At 46.8% G+C, this 21305-nt stretch overlaps 1 protein-coding gene, 1 non-coding gene and 2 pseudogenes across 2 annotated transcripts; 1 reads left to right on the forward strand and 3 right to left on the reverse strand.

The window, feature by feature from the left end:
* Nucleotides 1–368: 368 nt before the first annotated feature.
* On the reverse strand, nucleotides 369–3691 carry LOC127783837 (G-type lectin S-receptor-like serine/threonine-protein kinase SD1-13; annotated as a pseudogene).
* A 987-nt stretch (nucleotides 3692–4678) lies between these two features.
* Nucleotides 4679–8159, reverse strand: LOC127784605 (G-type lectin S-receptor-like serine/threonine-protein kinase At1g11410; annotated as a pseudogene).
* Nucleotides 8160–8657: 498 nt separating this feature from the next.
* LOC127783838 (receptor-like serine/threonine-protein kinase SD1-8) lies at nucleotides 8658–10309 on the reverse strand. The gene is made up of 2 exons (XM_052310990.1): nucleotides 8965–10309; nucleotides 8658–8680 (listed from the first exon to the last, which is right to left on the reverse strand). The coding sequence occupies exons 1-2, from the start codon at nucleotides 10307–10309 to the stop codon at nucleotides 8658–8660; spliced, it is 1368 nt and encodes a 455-aa protein (XP_052166950.1).
* Nucleotides 10310–16241: 5932 nt separating this feature from the next.
* On the forward strand, nucleotides 16242–16380 carry LOC127785515 (small nucleolar RNA Z247). The gene has a single exon (XR_008019766.1). It is a non-coding gene; the product is annotated as a small nucleolar RNA Z247 (small nucleolar RNA).
* Nucleotides 16381–21305: the final 4925 nt, after the last annotated feature.

The following is a 21305-nucleotide window of genomic DNA, read 5'->3' on the forward strand; positions in this document are numbered from 1 at the left end:
ACATAAAACAGGTTCTTACAGTTTATTCAGATCTTTTAGTTCGCTCATTAGTACAGAGACATTATCAGGACTAATGAGGTACTTGTCAATTGTCATCAGATGTGCCAGGGAATGCCATCTGATAGCTGGCATGGTGAAAACATGAAGCATCCGATACTTGGAAACGGTTTGTCCCTTACTTCTACTCTTTTACATGTATATGTAGCATGTTCATTCTGTGACAACAATACATATCAAACCGTCAATTATCAAGACTCATGTCTACTGATCTCAAATTCAATGAATGTTGAGCCATATTGAAAACAGTTGATGTTGAGGAGTGTCTTTCTTATTGGGATCTTTGCACTGGGCACTCCTGCAGGTCTTTCACATGAAGACATCACTGAAGTACCTAGCACTACCAACTTCTTGAATGCTGTTGACGTAATCGACCCCAGTTGACCACCTCTTAGTACTCTATCGCCCCTCCATAACTGTAAGAGTAACTGTGTTGTTTGAGTTCTGAGTGTCATCTCTTGGTTGCTCCATTTCGATATCCCTTTGCGCAAAGTAAGCAGGCCTATTTGGGGCTGGAAGTGAATTGCTTCCATTCTCCAAAATAAGCATAACATATGACATGAGTGGCCTATCATTTAGATTTTCCTGAACACACAAGAGTCCAACATGGATGCATAGCATGACCTCATCTAATAGGCAACTTGCCACAATAGATGGGTCAATCATGTTTTTTGCCTTCCCTTCATTCCATAGGTTCCATGCCTGAATCCATCATATTGATAAGTTAATTATATAAGTATAACTTGCTTCTCTTCAAATCCTTCTGCAAGTAAATGAAGTAATTACAAATTCATAGAATGGAATACTTACATAGATTGAAAGATTTGGGAAGTCCTCAATGAAATCAGTAGAGCTTATCCTAGAACCGCTTACGATCTCCAAAAGCAGCACACCAAAGCTATAGACATCGGACTTCATAGAAAAGATACCTCCCATAGCATATTCAGGAGCCATGTAGCCACTAGTTGGATCATATCACTTCAAAAAATTAGTCCGTGCACAGGGTCCAAACAAATGTTAATTCAGGATGGTTCGAGCATTACTCACTGTTCCAACGACTCTCCTAGTAATTCCATTTTGCTGGTTGTCCTCGAAGATCCTTGCCATGCCAAAATCTGATATCTTTGGGTTCATTTCTGTATCCAGCAAAATGTTGCTTGCCTTGAGATCTCTATGGATTACTGTTAATCTTGAATCTTGATGCAGGTAAAGCAGGCCCCGGGCAACCCCTTTTATAATCTTGAACCGTGTGGACCAGTTCAATGATGATTTTCTTTCACTATCTGCAAATAAGCAACACCTTATATCAGCATAAATATTTTGTTGTACTAATTCAGCAGCTTATGGTCTGCTACTAGAACATACTGAAAAGAGAAGCATCTAAGCTCTTATTGGTCATAAACTCATAAATCAGCAACTTCTCATCTCCTTCGATGCTGCAACCGACAAGTCGAACAAGGTTTCTGTGCTGTAATTTGGCAATTAGGAGCACCTCATTTCTGAATTCCACTACTCCTTGTTCAGAACACCTGCTAAGTCTTTTGATTGCAACTTTACGACCACCTATCACTCCCTTCAGAATTATAAGAACAACATTTTATTCTCTGATCTTGGATGGTTTTGTAAAATATAAAGAGTCAGCCTGATGGATCGGTTTCTTTTTTTAAGCTAGCGCATGAGTTTACCTTATATACTTTGCCAAAACCTCCTTTTCCAATCATAGATGCTTCAGAAAAATTGTCTGTTGCAGCGGCAATCTCGTTATATTCTACAAACGGGAAATCAAGATCTTGGGCAGGGATTTCTTTCCCAAATTCATCAGAGACACTCAATACTCTCAAGGCTCGCTTCTTGTTGTTCTTCCCATCATATTTGACGATCATTTCTTCTCTCATGAATGCAAAAGTTCAGAATATTAATGCACTGAAAAAAACTGAACTTATATAACCATACACACGAGATTATTTGACTTATATGAACATATATATGTACCTTTGAACTTGGGAACACATATGAGGATGCATGTGGGTATAAGAATACTTGCCAACACTATTGGAAGTGCAAATTTCATTGCACTTGTTTTTGACCCCCCCTACCTGCCAAATTTTTCTCAAGCTAATTAATCTGACATACTCCCTCCGTTTCGAAATGTTTGACACCGTTGACTTTTTAGCACATATTTAACCGTTCATCTTATTCAAAAACTTTTGTGAAATATGTAAAATTATATGCCTACATGAAAATATATTTAACAATGAATCAAATGATAGGAAAAGAATTAATAATTACTTGATTTTTTTGAATAAGACGAACGGTCAAACATGTGCTAAAAAGTCAACGGCATCAAACATTTCGAAACGGAGGGAGTAGTATTTTGCAATGAGAAATTGAAAATGCCATATCTCTGAACCTATGAGATTATATATGAATGGAATAGCAATGGAGACGTTGAATAGATTCATTTACCTGCACCTGCCATTCGGAGGTACAGCGTCTCGCCTAAGTCACCCCAGCTCTCGTTCACCTTCTCCATGTCGAGCAGCTCGCCGCCCCACATCAAACACCTCGTCGGATCTCTCCTCGTGCTGCTGCTCAGGTCGGCGTAGGCGTACGCCACGCAGGAGCAGTTGCGGCGGCACGCCGCCGCGCACTCGCCGGCGTTCATGTTCCCGACGAGCGCGTACCCGTCGGGCAGCTTCATGTCCGGGAACTCCGCGAACCCGTCGCCGCAGCGCGCCGCCTCCTTCCGGCGACACCCCAGCGAGAAGTCGCCGCGGCTCCAGTCGGCGCCGCTCGCCGGCTCGAACCCTTCGAGGCAGTGGCACGTCGAGACGCCGCCGCCGGTGCTGTTGCCGCAGTAGCCGAACGCGCCGCAGTAGCCGAAGAGGCTGCAGTCGCGGCGAGGGAACCTGGCGTTGGTGACCCACGCCGACGACACGTTGCTCCAGCTCTGCAGGTGGAGGTCGCCGGAGTAGGACATGAGGTAGTGCATCGGCGGCGCTCCGGCGGAGAGGGTGAAGGAGGCGTAGATCTCGTCGTCGGTGTAGACGACGGCGGTGTAGATCGCCGACGAGCCGCCCTTCTGGTAGTTGCTATCCACCATGCAACCCGTCCACATCGAGCTGCGGCAGTGCACGCGCGACCCGTTCCAGATCTTCGCCTGCAGCGGCCTCTCCGGGTCGACGCCGAACGAGAAGCTCCCCGGCGACGGGTCGCCGGCGCCCTTCCAGGAGACGATCCGCATGCCGGAGTGCGACCGGTAGTCGATGCCGAGCTTCATGCCGGCCATGAACACGTCGCTGGGGTGCTCGAACGTCTGCCACAGGGCGGTGTCGTCCGGCAACCGTAGCACGAGGTTACCGGAGTTCACGAGCACCGCCACGACGCCCGACGAGTTCATGCCACCGGCGGTGACATTAGTCCTCCAAAGAACACGGCCGGCCGCGTCGGACAAGACCAGGTTGCTGCTGTCATCGGCCATGGCGAGCTTGGAAGAAGAAGGGTGGTCGGTGATGGGGGCGAGCTGGTCGGCGACCCACACCACGGTGAGCTTGGGGACATTGTTGTACCATATGCCAAGGTACAGTCCAGATGAGTTGGACGGCGAGAAGAAGCCCATGGCGAAGGCGCCGCCATCGGAGACGAGGGTGGCGCCAGGGGAGAGCGTCTTGCCGACGGCAAGCCGGTCATCAGAAGCAGACAACGGCAAAGAAAGCAAGAAGAGAAAGATGGCAGTGACAGCTTGAGTGCAAGTGCAACCTGCATATTCCATTGTGTTAGCCAGTAATAATCAGGATTAGTTTTGCAACTAGCTGGGAGATGAAGCTGCTTAGCTCCAGCTTATATAGTGTGCATGCACAAAGATGCAGGAATTTGGAGGTTTCAGTTGACTAGTTTCAGAATTCAGGCTACATTGCAGCCATCAGGCAATATATGTTTCAGAATGCAGGCTAATCCTGCATTGCAGGCAAATATGTGGCAGGTAAGATGAAATTGGTTGGCAGTAGCTGTAAACTTGACAGGTATTTTAGTATATTAAGTGCTGTAATCTAATCTGAGGAGACCTGGATTAGTAGTCTTCCTTATTTATGTTACTAGGGTCAATTACTCAACTAACATGTGCCATTAAGATAAGACTTTTTCCATTTTAGTTGTCCTGTCAGTCCTGAGATCAACTCTTAAGCCAACTTCTACTTTTTTTTTCTCACAGGTCACAACAAACTTCAGCTGTAATTTCGTTGGGGGGGGGGGGGGGGGGGGGAGATAAAAAACTGCTGATTGATCGTTTCAAGTATTAAAACACAACGCAGCTGATGCCAACATGTGTTGACTTGGAGGGGAACGTCTTGCAACTAGCCAAGGTATGCATAAGGGAAACTTTAAGGGCCTTTAGGTGGTCATTTCAGAGATTTGTGAGAGACTCAGAGTTGAAAGCTTTCATTTTTAGAAGATGACCTTTATATACCTGGTACAAGATATTATTGTCACCTATAAATACTTGAGCAACTATACAATGTCAAGATTAGGCTAATACAACTTACAAAAAAAAATGCATGTCAAGTATATCTATTCCTGGCATTTTGTTAGACAACAATTCTGCAATTAAAACTGAATAGTTGCTCTATCTCCCCTCCAGAACTGTAAGAGTCATCTCATTCCCAGAGTTGAAGACATTGTCTCTTCTCTGATCTGCCCCATTTTTCCTTGGAGCAAAATATGCAGGGTGATTTGGGGTTGGCAGTGTGGTGCTTCCATTCTCCAAGATGGACACAACAGAAGACATGAGTGGCCTGTCATCAGGATTTTCCTGAACACACAAGAGCCCTACATGAATGCAAAGCAAGGCCTCGTCCAGAGTGCAGCTCTCGGTGATATTCAGGTCTACCAGCTCCTTTGCCCTCCCTTCCATCCAAAGGCTCCATGCCTAACAGAAAAACGAAATTACATCTTCAGATTGCATAAGAACTCCATATAACTTAAGGATCTAAGAGCTATATAAGCTTAGAAGCAAAATAGTTACATAGACTATAAGGTTAGGAAAGTCCATAATGCGATCAATATTGCTTATTTTCACACCACTTATAACCTCCAAGAGTAAGACACCAAAGCTATAGACGTCAGTCTTGACAGAAAACATTCCCTCCATTGCATATTCAGGAGCCATGTAGCCACTGTTGAGAAAATTTCACATTGAAAAGTTATGAAAGCTGAATTGAGTTAATCTGCATGTTAAGCTATGAAATTGGCACAAAGAATTACGCACTATGTTCCAACAACTCTTCTAGTATTGGCATTCTGTTGGTTGTCACCAAATATGCGTGCCATACCAAAGTCTGCTATTTTGGGCCTCATCTCCGAGTCCAGCAAAACATTACTAGTTTTGAGATCTCTATGAATAATCGTCAACCTTGAATCATGATGTAGATAAACAAGGCCCCTAGCAACACCTTTGATTATTCTGAACCTTGCTGGCCAGTCTAGTGTTACACTTCTTTCACTCTCTGCAAAAGAACATATATGCTATGTGTGAAATGCAAATAAACATTCATTAAATTGTTCTTTGAACTTGTGATATGCTGGTTGAACATACTGAAAATGGCGACATCCAAGCTTTTATTTGGCAAGTACTCGTAAATTAACAATTTCTCATGTCCCTCAACGCAGCAACCGAGAAGTCGAACCAAATTTCTGTGTTGTAGTTTAGCAATCAGAGTGACTTCATTTCTAAATTCCACTATTCCTTGATCAGAGTCTCTACTTAGCCTTTTCACAGCAACCTCTTGACAACCTTGTAACATCCCCTTTTGAGAAATAGCAGTGTCATGTTAATGCACATAAAAAGATAATTAGATTTTTATGCTCCTTGAAGAGGTATAATATTTTATAGACTTTCTAGTGCTAATTTGTGGTAACGAGTCCTGCTCAAGGACTCTAAAAATCCTTAAAATAATATCACTGGAAGTTACCTTATAAACTTTGCCAAAACCGCCCTGTCCAACCATGAATGATTTGGAGAAGTTGTTTGTTGCAGCAACAATATCATCAAATTTTACAAATGGAAATTCATGGTCATGGGTTGTGCTTGCTTCTTCAAGTTCAAGGGCAGTAGCTGTCAGTACTCCCTGAACTTGTGATTTCTTGTGTTCTTTCACGCTCCTTTTCTTACCTGCCGTAAAAGTTTATGACCATTATGTTCCTCTGCTCTTGTAGTGTATGTACAGAAGCATTGAGGGGAAAAACAAGAATTCTGTTCTTACCTCTGAAGATGCAGAACCATGAAAGGGAAATGCAGGTGACAATCACTAACACTGGCACTGCAATTTTCACTGCATTTCCTTGTTTCCTTTTACCTGCACAGAGACACACTGTTCATTTCATTTTCGACCAATATTTCATTTTAAAGAATCTTGCACATGATATTCTCTCCTAATTTCGTGAAATGCATATGGATCATACTTGCATTTGGCACTCGTATACCTGAACTCGTATACGAAAGGGCATGTAGTCTAGTGGTTACAGTGACCTGAGTAGTACCCCTAGGTTCTGAGTTCAAATCTCCTATGGAGCGAATTTCAGATTGGGTTGTTTGCGGGGCTAAGTTCCCTATTTCAATGGTCGTATATATCCGGTTGGATGTAGGGGCCGGGTAAAAAATACCCTTCTCTAAAAAAAAAAAATAGCTGAACCGTTTTTTATCATAACATGAAGTATGATGCTTTAGGCCTGTACCTGAATTTGGCATGCCTGCCACTCTAAGGTAGAGTGTTTCACGGCTGTCGCCGCCGGCACCGACGGTGCCCCAGACCTGCTCGGGACCCAACCTGCCCGTGTCGAGGAGCTCGCCGTCGCCGGCCCAAACCAAGCACCTCGTCACGTCACCCCTTGACTTAGCGCTGCTGTTCAGGGTCGCGTAAGCGTACGCCACGCAGATGCAGTCGCCGCCGCACTCCGCCGCGCACTCGTCGAGGCTCCTGTTCCCCGACGTGCACGAACCTGTCAGGCACCTTCATGCCCGGCAGCGCCACGAAGTGCCCGTCGCCGCCGCATCGCAGCGCCTCCTTTCGTCGGCAGCCACGGGAGAACAGGCCGCTGTTCCACTCCTCCGCGCTCACTGGCTCGAACCCGTCCAGGCACTTGCACGTCGGGACGGCGGCCGTGGCGTCGCAGGAGCCGCCCGGGCCGCAGTGCTCATACGTGAAGCAATCCATGGCCGGCCATGTGGCGAGCATCATCCATTCGGATGCTTCCTTGTTCCAGCCAAGGAGCTGTAGCTTGCCGGAGTCGCTCAACAGGAAACGCGTGGGCGGGGCGCCGTCTGCTACGGTGAACACAATGGATATGTCGTTGTCGGTGTCGACCAGTGCCAGGTAGACCGCCGTTCTGGCGTTGGCCTGGAACTGGCTCGACGTCACCATGTACCCCGTCCAGACGCCGGCGCGCCACGCCGGGCGCGAACCGTTCCATATGAAGAACTGGAGGAACGTGTCTGAGTCGCCGCCGTAGGAGAAGCTGCCCGGCGAGGGGTCCTCGGGGCTCTTCCATGAAACCAGCCGGTCGCCGGCGAGCGTCCGGTAGCTGAGCCTCACTTTCATGCCGGGGAGCAGCGTGTCCGTCGGCTGGCTAAAGCTCTGCCACAGCACGGTGCCGTTCTGCGACCGAACGACGAGGTTGCCCGTGTTCATGAGCACGGCCGTCGACGGTGACGGCGACAACGACAAGGAGCTCGCTACGGCGGTGAGGTTCGTGGTCCAAACAATCTGTCCGCTGGCATCGGACAAGACAAGGTCAGATGTGTTGGTCATGGCAAGAGAAGGCAACGAGGAGTTAGAGCTGCCGTTAACGATGATCGGAGTTGCCCGGTTGGCGACCCAAACCACGGTGCGCCGTGGGATGTTGTTGTACCATATGCCGAGGTGCAGCTTCGCCGGAGTTGAGTTAGATGGGGCGAAGAAGCCCAAGGCGAAGTCGCCGCCATCGGAGATGACAGCGGCGCCGGGGGAGAGTGGCTTGCCGGGGACAATCCGGTCGTCGGCGGCGCACAACGCCGGCGACAAGAGGAGGAAGGCGGCGATGCAGGTGAAAGCAGATGATGACCAATCCATCTGTCAATCTGTGGCCTGAAGGAGATAGATTACCTATGTTTCGCTCGTATATATAGCCATTCCTTAATTTCTTTAGACATGCATTAGGAGCAGTAAGAAATTGCCGAGCTGCAGCTTGGGTCGTGACATGCAAGTAAATAATGCAGATGTTTAGGATTTACAGCAGACTAGCAACAGTTTCTGAGAATTCAGAAATGCCTAGGATTGACATTCCACGAATCCATGGCGAATAGTCCTGCTTCTGGCATTTAAATAGCAAGTTCAGCTTATAAGGGTTAGGAACGGCCTGTCAGGGGAATGGAATGAAGGGTTAGTCTTTACAATATTATACATGTCACATTAACTCGTCAGTAATCTTATCTAGAGTTTGTCCACACACCGTTGATCATTCGGTCATTTGACCCAAAAGATATAGGAGTTCCTTTCTTTTACCATTGCGCGCTGAATCCTGTCGCTAAAGAAACATACGTGGAAGGTTCACCCGGAGACTAAAGGAATCTAGGAGGGGAATATCGCACGAACTATAATGAGATGTTTTGACATTAAAAGGAATGTTCAGCGGGTGATGTCAAGCAATTATGAATGAAACATGCAAACTGCGACCTGATATTCTGCGAGACTTAAGCCCCATCATATATTTACAAACGAAAAATAATTTATAAATAAAACTTTTATATACATATTCTTAACGATCTAAAAGTAAAGACTAAAAAATAAATTTTAATAAAAAAACTTAAAATCAACTTTAAATTTAAGATTAAAAGTATAAAGTATAAGTGAAAAGATGAGACCGTTAAAGTTTTACCTGTGAAACCTGCGGCTTTGAGATAGAGCGTCTCACCACCAACTATGCCCCAAGGCACCCAATCCGGGCCAACTTTCTGTGTGTCGATCAGCTCTCCCAGCCACACCAAGCACCTCGTCGCGTCCTTCCTTGCGCTGCCGCTACCACCCAGGTTGGCATACGCGTACGCCGTGCAGGAGCAGTCACCGGCGCACTCCGCCGCGCACTCGTGGAACGTCTTGTTCCTGACGCGCACGAACTTGTCCGGCAACTGCATCCCCTGCATCTCCAAGAAGACGGCGTCGCCACCGTCGCCGCCGCAGGGCAGCTCCTCCGTTCGCCGGCATCCCCGCGAGAAACGGCCGTTGCTCCACTCCTCCTTGCTCCTCGGCTCAAACCCATCGAGGCACTCGCATGTCGGAGCCACCTCCGAATAGTAGCAGTAACCGTATGGCCCGCAGTAGCCGTAGTGTTCGCACTCGTATTTCGGCAGCTCGCCGAGCTTGCTCCACTCCGACGCGCCGTCGCCGCCGTCCCATGAGAGGACTTGGAGCTTGCCGGAGTTTGTTAGCACGTACCGCGTGCGCGGCGCCCGGTCGGAGATGCCGAAGGAGAGGTAGATCTCGTCGTCGGCGTCGACGACGGACAGGTAGATCACGGTGGTGCCGTTGACCATCAGCTGGCTGGGGATCGGGTTGCCTGTCCAAACCGGGGAGCGCCAGTACGGGCGTGACTGGTTCCAGATGAAGAGCTGGAGGAACGTGTCCGGGTCGCCGCCGAACGAGAAGCTCCCCGGCGATGGGTCGCCGGGGCCGTCGTTCCAGGAGAGGAGGCGCTCGCCGGCTCGCGTCCTGTAGTTGATCCCTATCTTCATGCCGGGGAGGTACGTGTCCGTCGGGTGGTCGAAGCTCTGCCACAGCGTGGCGCCGTTCGGGGACCGGACGACGAGGTTGCCGGTGTTCATCAGCACTGCAACCGCCGGAGAACTCGCCTCAATAATGCTGATGTCCGTAGTCCAAAGAAAGCGGCCGTCGCCGTCGGCCAAGACGAGGCCAGAGGAGTTTGACAGGGTGAGCGACGGTGCAGAGGAAGAGCTGCCATGGCCGCCGTCCTTCGCCGGAGTTTCTCGGTTGGCAACCCAGACCACGGTGAGCGGCGAGATGTCGTTGTACCAAATGCCAAGGTAGAGATTGGACGAGGTGGAGTTGGTCGGGGAGAAGAATCCTAAGGCGAAGGCGCCGCCGTTCGAAATGACGGTGGAGCCAATGGACAGAGGTTTGCCGGGGACAAGCTGGTCATCAGCTACGCACGCCGGAAGGAGGAGGAGGATGGCCGTGGTGAGGTAGTTGAAAGCTATCCAGTTCATCTCTGGTCTTCTGATACGCCGTGGACGCCGATTTCTTCTCAGGAGTCATAACAATGTGTGTTGGTTTAACATTAACGAGAAACTTCATGCAACTTGCTACTATTGTATGTATATTAGGTGTAATACGATGTTGTTAAGAGTAAAATATACTCTTAGAAGTTAGATCTATGCCAACATAAAGAAAGATTGGATATAAACTACGATGGTAGCTACGACCAATCCAATAATCTATAGGTACGTATAAATATACGTATCGCACCATTAACTGCTGATCTACCTCTCATACACACAATGCCTTGAAACAAATACTGGAGCCAGGGGCGGATCTAATCATTAGGCAGGCAAGGTGGATCGACCAACCTAGCTACGATCCGTGTCACCCCACACCCCCAAGGCCCTCCCTACTCTCTTATAATAGTCGTGGGCCATCAAAATTAGGTATAACAAGGTGTGAACACCCAACAGATTAGTCCATCTCTTCCCAACACATGCACGCCGCAAACGATGATTGAAATGATCGAGGCAGTTATGCGATTGAAATATAAATATAATATGTGTTGTGTTGGATTGTTTTTATTGAGTGAACATTTCAGTTCTCCGCCCGATCTATGTTTTAAAGCTACGTCCGCCACTGACACGAGCTGTAGATGGTAAATTTGTAGCTTGTTTTTCTTCCCTCTCCGCTCTCTAGATAATTTGTAGATCCTGCTTACATTTATTGTAGTCGCTTTTACAGAAGGTTCTGTTAGTTGCCTTATTAAAAACAGTAAAAACTAACTGATCCTATCATAATTCTTGTACTACCAGGTATATATAAAATTCATCTTTTAAAAGCAGAACCTTACAACTCTAATAAGTTATAAATGAGTGACGATCCTCTATGTGCAGTACTGCTCACTAACATGTGGACTCCACAGACTCTCGAGCTTACGTGTCGATCTGCAATACTGCAGAGGCTCCACAGACCCTCGGGCCCACATGTCGGTCTGTAATACTGCAGAGGATCTGAATTGCTCTAAAATGTCCACTTAGAGGTACCCTAAAATTTCCATTCAGCAACCATCGCGGCATGGCCGGCTAAAATTTCCCTTCAGCATAACAGAGTGGATGACCATCGCGGCATAGCCGGCCACTCTGACGCCTGGAAAGGCGCCATTCCAACGTGCAAGCTAGCTAGTGCCTGGACGAGTTCGAGCCAGCGGCGAGCGCAGGGGTGCCTGCCGGAGTGCCGGTGGAAGGACGGCAGCGTCGACAGGGACTTCGTGGCGCTGCCGCTGGCGAGCATGAAGGTGCCGAACATGGCTACGTGGCCGCCGGTGAGCCGAAGAGGCGGCGGGCGCACCGTGCGCCAGCGACCGAGAAGCCTGGCGCTGGCAAATGAAGACGTTGAGACGTCGCCAGGGACAATTTTTTGGGTGGGCCCTTTCCCTACCTGTACTCTATCCCAAAAGTGAAAAACCAAGAGCCCCATCTTGTTCGCTTAACAAATCGAAGCAAAAGTCAAAATTTAAATTTTTAAACTTATTTTAAAATATTTTCAACATAATTTCTTTGTAGCATTAGTTTTTAAATCGCTACGAACAAATATATAAAAGTTTTACCTATAAAATAATTTTTATTCACTAATATATGGGTAACCGATAAGGCTCCAATTTCATAGAGATGTATTTAAACAATGTGCATGTGCATGTGCATGTTCAGATATATCCTGAGGATTTTATTATTTTTTTTTGGATAGGGAGTGCAAGTATATAATTGGAGGCACCATATACAGCATGAAAGTCAATAAATAGGAACATAAATAGGATACGCAGTGACATCCCCATTCCCAAGTCGGCAGGAACCAGACTATAGGTCGTATGAACATGTGGGCTGTGGCGGGGCAAGTTTGAAATTCAACCAAACAACCCATTGTAGCAAGTTATTTGGCCACAAGGCGACTAACATCAAGTCCAGTGAGATGTCTCCAGCCAAGTGCCATTCCTGTTCTCGATGTTACCTTACATATCGGTTCGTGTAATTGCTAACCTTTTCTGGGTCCACGGTAGATTTAGGATTTATACTGGACTACTGGTTCACTCATTTGCCGCCAGGTTTCCAAGTGGATTGCTATTTTCTCACTCCCCATAATACTAGACGCAGGCCCTTGTTACTCAGACAAAATGGTAGTCGAGAACTCTAGGAACACAATGACTGACAGTTCGTCAGAAACGGCAGAGCAACTCTCTTCAGAGCCTGCATATTACCTTCCACCCTGGTACTCCATTTGACACGGGATGCTCAATGCATTCGTGAATCTGCGAGCATGAGAGACTTGTTAGGTTTTTTATGGAAGTGCAAATGAGTGAAGAAAGGTGAAAATCCGTTAGATTCTCATAAGCAAATTAATCCGCGTTGGTAATTTGGAATGGTGGGCTAATTAGATAGGAGTAAATTTTATAACTGCTGTACATTAACCCACATCTTATATAAACTAGCCTATAGATCAAATTAGAAGCTTTACTAAAAAAGAGCATGGTGTGCACACTCGCCTCATGTCCGCATCCCATAGACGTGGCAGGAGGGCAATAGTACAGTCAATCTAACTCTATTGTACTGAAGTTAAAGTCTTTCTAAAAAAGTTCACTAGTTAACTATTCAATGAGAACATAATGATTGAGCACGTGTATTCATTATAGAAATTGTTCCTTATAGAAAATATGCAGAATATTTCATTCTGCAGAAACAAAAATGTTGTAGAAATACAATGAGATCTAGAGTAGATTCACACTTGCTGTCTTCCTAAACTGTAAAACACACAAGTAAACTTCAAGCAGACCATATCAAACACCAGGTATTTCAAGCGCAAACAATTGAGATTATGCTAACCTCTACTTTTATCTTCTTTAACACTGTGAAAATATGGAAGTAGTCTAAATTCCTTGATCAGCCAAACACACCTGCCAACATACTCAGGGGAAACAAAGTCCAGCATTGATGGCCAGAATTTCAGCATCTCATACTCGACAAGGTTCAGACGCTCCATTGTGAATAAAGATAGGAGCTCAAGATGTTTAAGTAGAAAGTGAGCCCTTGTGTCAGAGAATGCACTCATACAACAAAGCTTACATGAAACAGTTTGGAGTTGGAACTAACATATCAAACTGAAGTGTGTTCACAATCACCCTCTACTATAATTATAAATGCTACTTTCACTTATGTAAATAATGTTTGTTCACAACAGATATTTGTTGGAAACAAAAAGATAAGAATAGTACATCACAAAATTTTCTGGAGAACACTTACCTCTAACAGTCAATTCATAAAGAATGTCACACATCTTTTCGGTTATGTCTGTTAGGCTCAACCTGTAATTAGGACAGAGACAGCTCAAACCCTGTGCACAAAGAATTCCTGAATTCAAATCATTAGTTTTGCAAAAAAATAGTATCTTTCAGTATCAGGACTTAAAGAAAATGACGATGTCTAGCAAATCCAGCTTGGTCCTTGGTATCCACAGCAGCATGGAAAGAAATTCAAAGCAATTATAGATCGAGTAAAATAAGCTTAAAATTGAAAGTTCAACAAAGAGGTGGTAATAAGTAAATTTCATACGGAGTAGCAAACCTCCTCTTACATCCATAAGTGGTAATAAGTACTCTAGTTTCTCATATTAGAAATGCAGAAATTTCTACATCATAGTAGTTATCCAACAACATTCTCAACAAAACATATCAGACAAAAGGTGGTCTGTATTCTCTAAACTGGTTTCGGCCGGTCTTAATCCTCCAGAGCGTGACGAGCAAAATGATTGTACAGACGATCGGTGACTTAGGCTTTCTTGATCTTCCGTTCCGACGACCAGTAGAAGAACTTTAGGTACAGCCCAATGAACCCAGCCCCAACGAGGAAGGAGAGAATAGCAACCTGCCAAAGTAATATCTGCTGCGGCTTGGATATGCCAGGGATGAGGAAGCTTAAGAGCATAAACATCACACCAAAGGAAAGCATAATACATCTCAATGACCAATTTCTTTGATTCCTTTGAGGGATCCACCATCTGGGAAGTCGCCTTTTCTGCAGGCAGTTTCTTCGATTCCAGAACTCCAGACGGGGATGCCTTCTCCACCCTAGCTCTTGCTGCTGCCAACCTCTTCAATTCATTTGATAAAACCTCCATCGCCGAAATCCTCTCCGCTTCCTCCTTCTCTGGATTCATCTGCTCCCCTCTCCAACCCCCACACACACACCACCGCCGCGATTGGGAGGGGAAGCGGCGGCGGCGGCGGCGGCGGCGGCGGGCGGCGAGTAGTACGGTGTGAGGAGAGGGAGAAAGGCGGTGAAATTGGGGGAGAACGGATGAAGGGGTATAGGGTTGGAGGATGCACATGGGCTTTCGTCTTCTTCTGTATCTTCTAGGCCCATACGGGACCCACCAGGCCACCACCCTCTCTCTCTACGTACGCGACCCATCAGCCCGAAAAGGAATAAGTCTATTACGCCTCCCTAATCTCTTTCCCTTGGTCAAATCGCATCCCTCAACCGCAAAACCGTGTATAACGCCTCCCTCATCTCCAAAACCTGGTACAAATCGACTCCTCGGGTGGTTTTGTAGATGGTTTTGTCCTACGTGGTGCTTAGGTGGCATTCTAGATAGAAAAAGAAAAATAAAAATAACAGTGGATCCCATATGTAGCATATCCTCCTTCCTCCCTTTCATCCACACCCCCTGACCCCCGACAGTTTTTTTTTTTGTTGAAAGGAATACTACCAGGCAATGGCCTAGTAGTGTATTTTATAAAAGCCAACAAAGTATTTACAGGGATAAAAGAAAAATTACAAAAGGCTACAACCCCTATAGAAGCTATAAAGTTTGTAACCAATCAGAAACTAATTGTCTAAGATCATCATTCATCCTACACATATGTAGAAGAATTTCATGCTTAAAGAATTCATCCTGACCCCTGACAGTTCCCGAGCCATCAAGACCTCATGGCCATTCTAGTCGGTTATCGACTTCCGGTGGTGGTCCAATGTGTCGGCCATTGTCATCATGGCCGACTTGATTGCCGTCAGTGACCACTTCAGGTGTCCTTTGTTAAGAGCAAGTATAATAGTAGGCTATAAGCTGGCTAAATACTGACGTGGAGGAGAGAAGAGAGGAAAGAGAGGAGAAGCGGGCTGTAAACTTACAGCCGTTTTAAACACAAGAACCAATAAACTTTATGAGAGAGACAAGTGTGTTAAAGATATTGTTGTTATCCTATGAGATAGGATAGGATAGAGTTCTTTTTGTTCTTATCACATGTATTTCGCATTCTGTTGTAACAGCCACAGTAGGGGCTTTTCCTACTCTATTTAACACGTAGGCGGACCCGAGCCAAAGGGTATCGCTTCCTTCTATTCTTTACATGGTATCAGAGCCATTCCCTCCAATCTCGATCTAATCTTCGCAACCATGGCGTCTTCCTCCTCCGCTGCTCCCTCATCTCTGCACGGGCAGACAGTTTCGGAGAAGCTAACCAAGTCCAATCATGTGCTGTGGAAAGCACAAGTTCTTGCCACCCTGAGAGGAGCTCAGATGGCAGGATTTCTCGATGGTGCAGTCCAGGCGCCACCGACCATGGTGGTGGTCACCACCAAGGACAAGGACGGGAAGGAGGTCACCGAGAAGGTGCCAAATCCTGCGCATGCGATCTAGATGGCGCAGGAGCAGCAGGTTCTCAGCTACCTGCTGTCCTCTCTCTCGCGCGACGTGCTGACCCAAGTCGCCACTCTGACAAGAGCCTCCGATGTGTGGGAGGCCATTGAAGGGATCTTCGCATCTCAATCAAGGGCGCACGTGATCAACACGCGCATGGCGTTATCCACCACCAAGAAAGGCAATCTGAGTGTTGCCGAATATGTTGGTAAGATGAAAGCTTTGGCTGATGAGATGGCATCTGCAGGAAAGCATCTCGATGATGATGATCTGATCTCGTACATTCTGGCCGGCCTCGACTTCGACTACAACTCGGTGGTGTCCTCGGTCGCTGCTCGTGTGGAACCCATGACGGTAAGCAATCTGTATGCGCAACTGTTGAGTTTTGAACAGCGCATGGAACTGCTTCAAGGCGCCTCGCAATCCTCTGCAAACTCCATGTCGCGTGGAGGGCGCGGCGGCGGACGTGATGGACGCGGGCGCGGAAACGGCGGCGGCGGCCGCGGCCGCGGCGGCTCCGGTCGCGGCAACGACGGGAAGAACAACACCACCAAGCCAACCTGTCAGCTGTGCGGCAAGATTGGCCACACTGTCATCAAGTGTTGGAAGAGGTTCGACACCTCTTTCACCGGAGAAGAAAAGGTGGCTGGAGCTGCTATGTCCACCTATGGCGTTGATACCAACTGGTATCTAGATACTGGAGCCACCGACCACATCACCGGCGAGCTGGAAAAACTGTCGGTGAAGGACAAGTACAGTGGAAACGATCAGGTGCACACTGCCAGTGGCTCAGGTATGAACATTAACTATGTTGGTCAAGCTATTGTTCATTCACCCATTCGTGATCTATATCTTAAAAACATTCTTCATGTTCCCAAAGCACAAAAGAACCTAGTTTCTGTTCACCGTCTCATTAGAGATAATCATGCTTTCATGGAAATTTATCCATTCTTCTTTTTTCTCAAGGATCTGGTAACGAAGAAACTCCTTCTCAGCGGCAGGTGTAGACGTGGTCTCTACCCTCTTCCGTCCAGCCAAACCACAGAGTCGAATAAACAAGCATATGGTGTTGTTAGGCCGTCGGCGACGAGGTGGCATCACCGCCTCGGTCATCCTTCTTTTTCTATTGTCAACAAGGTCATTAGTCATAATAATCTCCCTGTATCCTTAGAGTCTAGGCAAGTATCGGTTTGTGATGCATGCCAACAGGGAAAGAGTCATCAATTACCCTATCAAAAGTCTGTTAGTCAGTCTACAGCTCCCTTGGAGCTTATTTATTCAGATGTTTGGGGTCCAGCACCCAGTTCTGTTGGTAATAAAACTTATTATGTGAGCTTTGTTGATGACTATAGCAAATACACTTGGATTTATTTGCTAAAACACAAATCTGAAGTCTTTGCAAAATTCCATGATTTCCAAAACCTTGTTGAACGATTCCTTGAGAAGAAGATTAAGGCTGTTCAGACTGATTGGGGTGGTGAATACCAGCGCCTCAACTCTTTCTTTCAGCGAATAGGTATTGATCACCATGTTTCCTGCCCACATACACATCAACAGAACGGAGCCGCAGAAAGGAAACATCGCCATATTGTTGAAGCAGGGCTGTCTCTTTTAGCCCATGCCTCCATGCCGCTTAAGTTCTGGGATGAAGCATTCACTACAGCCACATATTTGATAAATAGAACTCCCAGCAAAGTTATTAACTTTGACACACCTATAGAGAGACTTCTACATATTAAACCAAACTATGAGGCACTTCGCACCTTTGGGTGTGCATGCTGGCCGAATCTCAGACCCTACAATGCCCACAAACTATCCTTCCGTTCCAAACAATGTGTCTTCTTAGGCTATAGCTCCTTACACAAAGGGTTCAAATGCCTGGAACCCTCCACCGGCCGAGTATACATCTCCCGAGACGTAGTGTTTGATGAAGGTGTGTATCCCTTCACCACTCTGCATCCAAACGCTGGTGCTAAACTTCGCGCTGAGCTCTTGCTTCTTCCTGCTAATCTGCATCAATTCCCATTATTTGATTCCGGGGGTGAATGTCAAGCTGATCAACCTCTAGTTAATCGTTCTAATGCCACTAATCAAAATGCTGTGAATGATGCAGTTCATATAAGCACTGGTACAGGAACAGGTGGGAACGGAGCAGCTGAACAGACGGCGCAAAATTCCGGCGAAAATGCGGCAGACAGTAGTGCACAAACCAGTGAAAATGATCGTCATTTTATGCAGCATGGCGGCGTGGAACCCCATGCAGACTCCCATGCAGACTCACCCACGTCAATCAACTCCATGCGTCAGAGCAGTCCTGAACCAGTTGCTGCTGATCCTGGTTCCAGCAGACACAGCCAACCCCGAGGCAGGTCTCCTTCACAAGCATTACTGCATGGTTCGGGATCGTCTGCGTCCTCTGTCCCTGTGGCCGAATCGTCAGGGTCGAGTTCCTCTGAGTCTGGCGATGAGCAGATAAGGTCTACAACAACAGTTCAGGTTGAATCTCCTCCAAGACGTGTGACACGATCACAGCACGGCATCAGCAAACCAAAGGAGTACACTGACGGCACAGTGAAGTATAATCCCAGGTATGGCTTATTAACAGAAGTAGGAGAACCATCTACTCTGCAAGAAGCTCTTAGTAACAAGAATTGGAAAAATGCCATGGATAAGGAATTTTCTGCTCTTATGCATAATAAAACCTGGCACTTAGTTCCACAGACACAAGGAAAAAATATAATAGATTGCAAATGGGTCTATAAGATTAAAAGAAAGGCGGATGGTTCTATTGATAGATATAAGGCACGACTAGTTGCAAAGGGTTTTAAGCAGAGGTATGGCATTGATTATGAGGATACCTTTAGTCCCGTTGTTAAAGCGGCAACTATTCGTCTAATCTTGTCAGTTGCAGTCTCTAGAGGATGGACTCTAAGGCAACTAGATGTTCAGAATGCCTTCTTACATGGATATTTAGAAGAAGAGGTATATATGAGACAGCCACCTGGGTATGAGGATAAGGAACACCCACATTCGCTTTGCAAGTTAGACAAAGCGTTATATGGGTTAAAACAAGCGCCGCGAGCTTGGTATTCTCGATTAAGCAAGAAATTGCAGGAACTTGGTTTTACTCCATCAAAGGCTGACACATCTTTGTTTTTCTATAACAAAGGTAAACATACAATATTTGTGCTCGTGTATGTTGATGATATTATTGTTGCAAGCTCTTCTACACAGGCAACTGAATGTTTGCTGAAAGATCTTGAGAAGGAGTTTGCACTAAAAGATTTGGGAGATCTACATTACTTCTTGGGCATTGAGGTGAAGAAGACTAGAGATGGCTTGCTGTTAACTCAAGGGAGGTATACTTCTGAAATTTTACAAAGAGCAAATATGAGCACATGTAAGCCTGTAAATACTCCTCTGTCCACTTCAGAAAAGCTGTCGCAAACAGAAGGAACAGCATTGGGTCCTAGCGATTCCACACAATACAGAAGCCTGGTGGGTGCATTGCAGTATTTGACACTAACCCGGCCTGACATTTCCTTCTCTGTAAACAAGGTTTGCCAATTTCTGCAGCAACCAACGACGGCACACTGGAGTGCAGTAAAACGGATACTTAGGTATCTCAAGGGAACACAAGATGTAGGCCTAAAAATTAGTAAGTCATCCTCTACAATAATTAGTGCATTTTCTGATGCTGACTGGGCAGGATGTGTGGATGATCGAAGATCTACAGGAGGTTTTGCAGTATTTTTAGGCTCAAATCTTGTTTCATGGAGTGCAAGAAAACAAGCAACAGTCTCTAGGTCCAGTACTGAGGCTGAGTACAAAGCTCTGGCAAATGCAGCAGCAGAGCTAATGTGGGTAAGAAAATTACTTGATGAAATCGGTATATTTCAGTCAGGTCCTGCAAGATTGTGGTGTGATAATTTAGGTGCAACCTATTTATCGGCAAATCCAGTTTTTCATGCAAGGACAAAGCATATAGAAATTGATTTTCATTTTGTGCGTGAGCAAGTAGCACAGAAGCTGCTGGAGATCAAGTTTGTGTCGACAGATGATCAAGTGGCAGATGGATTCACAAAGTCACTTCCTGTTAGACAGCTTGAAATGTTTAGAAACAATCTCAACTTGGGTAAGTTGTGATTGAGGAGGGGTGTTAAAGATATTGTTGTTATCCTATGAGATAGGATAGGATAGAGTTCTTTTTGTTCTTATCACATGTATTTCGCATTCTGTTGTAACAGCCACAGTAGAGGCTTTTCCTACTCTATTTAACACGTAGGCGGACCCGAGCCAAAGGGTATCGCTTCCTTCTATTCTTTACAAAGTGGACCCTATATTAATTATAAAGAGCTAACTATTACTCCTATATAAGTAGACTGAGAGAAGGCTATACAAAACTTTATAGCCAGATAGGCTGTATTATTAGCCCCGTTTCCCATCACGTTCGCCCCGGGCACGAAGTCGCCGCCCGCGCATGCTCGAAGTGTGTGTGCCGTGCGTCGTCTCGTTGACCTCTCCACTTCCATCTCGCTGACTCGTAGAAGGACCCGCGCGCCGATGAGTTTGTTATTGCACACTGAGCTGTTGAAGTCGCACCGGCCCTTCCACGTGGCCGTCGGCGGCCGCGTCGAACGACGGGTGTTCGGCAGCGATGCCGTCGTCAAGCCCAAGACACAAGCCGTCGTGGAAGGCCGCCGGGGCGGCGTTGAGCCCGACCATGCGTGGCCTTCACGAACCAGTCCTTCTTGGCCATCTCATACACCTCCTCCCTGGCGACGCGGGCGCAGAAGCCATTGACGATGTTGCAGTAGGAGTAGATGAGCCGCGTCTCGGTGCTAGGGGCGGCGGCGAGCTCCTCCTTGGCCGTGTCGCACACGGACACCAACAGCGACGCGTGCCAGCTCGACACGGTCTTGTACACATTCTGGACGCACTCTCGCTCCGCCGAGTCCGCGTTCTCTCCCGCGGGGTTCGACACGCTCGCAAACTTCTTCGCCAAACCAGCACTGGATGTCACGGATCTTCATGCCCTCTGAGGCCGCCTCGCGCACTGCCGCCCATCCACCGACGGTCGGTCGGTTGCCGTCGCCGCACGGCCGAATCGGCCTCCACACGTGTGCACGCCTGCACGGCGGTGGCTGCGACAGAGAAGGGCCGGAGGAAGAAGATAAGGAAAAATAGGGCTGACAAGTGGGCCCTAACCCTTTTTTTATTTTATCATTTATCACTTACGTGTGGGGCACTTTTTTTAATCACGGATGATTGGGCTGCCACATCAGCACATTTAGACCAAGTCAACCTGCCACGTCA

This window comes from Oryza glaberrima, chromosome 9 (genome assembly GCF_000147395.1).
Source record: "Oryza glaberrima chromosome 9, OglaRS2, whole genome shotgun sequence".
Lineage (NCBI taxonomy): Eukaryota > Viridiplantae > Streptophyta > Magnoliopsida > Poales > Poaceae > Oryza > Oryza glaberrima.